Below are 4,367 nucleotides of genomic sequence, written 5' to 3'. Positions count from 1 at the left end.
ACACACACAGGTGTCAGCGTCACGTCACACACACCTGCAACACACACACACAAAGTTTGTGTCTCAGGGCGCTGTTTTTACACAAGCACGGGGCAGCGGCGCCCTCCGGCCGCACGTTGGGGCCTCACCCGTGGCGTCCAGCTGTCCCTGCTCCAGCCGGGTTTCGTCCAGGAACAGGGTGGTGTTCTTGTCCAGCTGCAGGGTGCCGCTCACGAGTCGGTTCGCCACGTAGTCCTTCTTCGGCGCCAACCGCATCCGGTTCATGTTCTGCAGGCTCATGGCCAGGTAGTACGACTGCAACACGGAACGTTTCATGAATATTTAAAAAACAAAAAACCAGAGAAACGTAATTTCCTGTGAAAACACTTTGCTGAAAAGGCTTCATCGCTAAACTGTTAACGAGCTGAATTTAAACAGCCGACGTGCCGAAAGCAGGAAAATAAAAGCTGAATAGATTTCAACAAATCTGAAATGAGCAGAAACGGTGAAAGGAACGCAAAAGGCAAAGACTAGCAAACAATAGAAAGAAAATGCTCGGATTAGCAGAAAAATACATAAAAAGTAGCTAAAAAGTTTAAATGAGAAGAAGCAGACACAGATAAACAGCTGAAAAGGGTTGAAGGACGTGAAGACAGTTCCATTTCCAATCAGAAAAACATGGCCGACAAAGAACCAGAAGAATAAACTTTATCGTCATCGCACCGAGATACGAGAACACGTACGTAGTCGTCCGAAAGATGGACGGAGTGCACGAAGCTGCTGCTATAAATAGCGCGGCCTTCTTATTCTTAACAGATGTTATACATGAACATACAGGCGGTGAAGACATTGAATTTTAAGGGAAAGTCGTAGCATAGTCCAGAGCCCCCCCTCAGCCATTGTCCAGATAAAAGGTGACGTTCATCTTCAGCTCAGTTGAGGTTCTGTCACATGTCCATGACCTTGGGGGAGTTGAGATAAGTCCGGCATCAAGGCCACAGTTTGGGTCAGGCAGAACTCGTGAATTGTTGTTTCTGCCTTTTTAAAGTCTCGCTGGTATATATTCCTCTGATGGAACTCAAAAACAGCCGAATTGATCATTTACGCCGAAGGTCGAGCTCACAGCTTCTCCAGATTATTCCCACCTTCATGTGTGCTGCAAGAGAGATCACAGTCCTGATAACAGCTGCTCCAGCTCCCTGACGCAGCTCCACAAATTCAGTCTGAGTGCTGCCGAGCTTCGACACGTCCACACGAATTTACAGACGATCCAAGATTTCACCAGCCAAACAGCAAAATAACCAGTTATCATGATTCCAATTTGTTTCCGTCGAGGTAAGAGGGTCCTCCTGACCCTGACTCCTGTCAGGAGAAGTTCATCCATTTTGTTGAGAGACCAGCTGATCCTTCAAATTAAGAGATATGCAGAAAAAAGAGGCTTTTTAAGGTTCACAGGACGAAAGCTGGGGGGACGGAGCACAGGGAGACACGTCTGTCTTCACCAGAGCACAGAGAGAAATAAAAGCTAAATATAACAGTCCCAGCAGGAACGTCCTGAACGAGCCGAACGTTTTGAGACAAGAAACGGAACAAAAACAGGAACGAGTTACGAGCCGAGGAACGGATCCAGAATAAAAATCTAAAGTGGACTCACCGAAGGCACGAGCTGCTGGAGGATCTGGTAGAGGCGCTCGGTGTACGAGGCCACAGCCGGACAGCCGCTCAGGTTCACCGTGAACTTGCCCAGCGGCAGGACGTCCCTCCTGGCGTAGCTGCAAGAGAACAAACCCGCGGTGGTGAAAACGCTCGGTTTCAACAACGGGCTTCCATCAGAACGCCACGTACACGGTGGAGATGAGCTGCAGGAGGAGGAACTCTGCTGCCAGAGCGTCGCCCAGGAGGACTCGAGTGAAGTACGAGAGCAGCTCCTCCCTGACCGCGGCCGCCTCGCTCGGCGTTGACGAGAAAACTGAGGAGGAAACGGAGGATTAAGAAAACGTTCCCACGGCAACGACAGGAACGTGGTGCGTTCACTCTGAACCGTGTCAAACTTTGAAATAACGAGTGTTTTGTTCATGCTCTCTCACTCCGCTGAACGCAAACGAGGCTGAAGCTCAGAACCGGGTCGGTCTCAGTGCATGCAACGCAAAACGAGCTTCAACACCAGCCAACCCAAATCAAGATGGCCGCCACAACTAACCAACCTTAGCAAACAGAAAAATGGCTGAAACTCAGTTTACAGACATGAGTGGTAGTAGCCGAGAGTAGTGTCAAACACGCAGTTCGTATGAACTTATTCACATCGTCGATTTCTCTGACGGTTCAGAAACTACTGACCCGTCGTCTCCGTCTTCTCCCGCTCACCTGAGGCCGGGTCGACGAGGCGACGAGTCCAGGAGGAACCCAGACCTCCCTCTCCTGCTCCTCCTGGGGGAGCACAAGGAACAGAGACGATAAATGATCCCTGCACAGGGTTCTGGTCTGTCCCGGGGTCTTGTCCTAGTGGGACGTCAGTGTTTCTCCTACCACGGTACAAGCAGGGCGCCCTGCCTGCCGACACCCCACCCCCCCAAAAATGACAGAACTGACGTAGCGTACAGACGTGTCTCAGTCACCAATGTCTCCACCCCCCACCCCCCTTCGACAAAAGAAACGAGCGCTCTTCCAAGACGAGTGATAATAATAATAATAATAATAATAATACTTTCTTTATAAAGCCCTGTAATGTACAGGAGACACTGTCGGACGTTATTAAGGCTTTGGTTCAAGGACGGCAGCTGCGGCGTCCTCGAACACGAGGCTCAGCGAACGCCTCAGAGTTTTAGACGGGTCCACAAAGACTGGTCTCTGCTGCTTACAGGTGCTGGTGTCCTGCGGGGGCGTGCACGGCAGCAGGGGGTTGTTGTGAAGCAGCGGCTTGGCGTAGACCATATGGAGGCGAGGGACCAGAGAGGCCGGCGGGCTGTGGACCCTCTGCTCCTCTGCGGTCTCCATGCACTCCGACGGGTCCAGGAGGGCGTCCCTGCAGAGGAGAGTCGATGAGAGCCGAACGGGAACAGGAAGTGCACAGGAACACCCGCGAGCGCGTCGTACTTCTCGTCAGCCAGCGCGCTGAGAGCCGGGCTGACAGACAGGATCCCGTAGACCTCCAGCGCGTCGTTCAGCTTGAAGATGTCCCAGTCCTCGTAGACCTGCCGAACGACACACAGAACCGGTCCAGATCTTAAACCACCTGCGGCACAAACAGCAACAACTCCCAACCCGAATGAGTCCAGAACGCAAAGGATCGGGTTCAGACTTCCTGCATTCTCTAAATTAGATTCCAAACTTTTCCACATACAAACGTTCAAGTTATTTTTTAACTACTTTAAAATATATATATATATATATATGTATATATATATTTTAGCTACATTTTTAGCTACTTAATTTTTTAACTACTCATTTATTTTTGAGCTACTTATTTATTCTTTAACTCATTTTTAGCCAATTATATATTTATTTTTAGCTACTTATTAATTTTTCATTCATTCATTCAACCTTTATTTTGAGCTACTAATTTATTTATTTTTTAGCTACTTTTGTTGGCAATTTTTTTTAGCTACTTATTGTTTTAGCTACTTATTAGCTACTTATTAATTTTTTTTAGCTACTTTTTTAAAGATGCTTATTTACGTCCAATTACAAATCTTTCATGTAAATTCTGTTTTTACCATTTTTAAAAGTTGACAAATCTTAAAAAAAGTCTAAAAGATTTTTAACTTTGTCAGAATTAGACGCTCCAGAAACTTCCGTCACTTTACTGCCCCCTAGTGGTTCTTCAGGGAAGAACTGACCCAATTGATTATAAATAGGTTTTTTTAAATCCTGTATGTATTCATCCATTATCTTTACCCGCTTCTTTCTTTTTGGGTCGTGGGGGTCACTGGTGCCCATGTCCAGCCATCACTGTGGAAAAGGTGGGAAACACCCTGGACAGGTCTCCAGTCCATCAAAAGGGACACGTAGAGACAAACAAGACAACCATTCTCTCTCACTCTCTCACCTAGGGACAATTTATAGTTACCAATCAGTCTAACTGTGAGAGGAAACCGGAGTACCTGGAGAAAACACAAGCAACACTGAGAACATACAAACTCCACCCAAAAAGGCTGGTATTGATCAGGCGACCTTCTCACTGAGAGGCAGCAGCTCTACCAAATATGCCACCACGCTGCCCTCCTGTACCCCGGTGTGACACAGGACACTGTACCCCGGTGTGACGCAGGACACGGTACCCCGGTGTGACGCAGGACACTGTACCCCGGTGTGACGCAGGACACTGTACCCCGGTGTGACGCAGGACACTGTACCCCGGTGTGACGCAGGACACTGTACCCCGGTGTGAC

The 4,367-nt window shown here is 48.4% G+C and overlaps 1 protein-coding gene across 2 annotated transcripts in view; it reads right to left on the bottom strand.

Moving 5' to 3' along the window:
* The window catches only part of LOC119417546 (minichromosome maintenance complex binding protein), an 11,098-nt gene that overhangs the window by 3,368 nt on the left and 3,363 nt on the right, over positions 1-4,367 (bottom strand). For both annotated transcript variants that reach the window (XM_037684781.1, XM_037684790.1), the window contains 5 exons: positions 3,073-3,170; positions 2,838-3,001; positions 1,825-1,948; positions 1,634-1,751; positions 129-294 (listed from right to left, as the gene is read on the bottom strand). In XM_037684781.1, coding sequence (XP_037540709.1) covers positions 129-294; positions 1,634-1,751; positions 1,825-1,948; positions 2,838-3,001; positions 3,073-3,170 — 670 coding nt within the window. The remainder of the gene's footprint in view (positions 1-128; positions 295-1,633; positions 1,752-1,824; positions 1,949-2,837; positions 3,002-3,072; positions 3,171-4,367) is intronic.

This window comes from Nematolebias whitei, chromosome 1 (genome assembly GCF_014905685.2).
Source record: "Nematolebias whitei isolate Nwh7 chromosome 1, NemWhi1, whole genome shotgun sequence".
In the NCBI taxonomy this organism is placed as follows: Eukaryota; Metazoa; Chordata; class Actinopteri; order Cyprinodontiformes; family Rivulidae; genus Nematolebias; species Nematolebias whitei.
The sequence above is the reverse complement of the archived record's forward strand: the minus strand, read 5'-3'. Positions and strand labels throughout refer to the sequence as shown.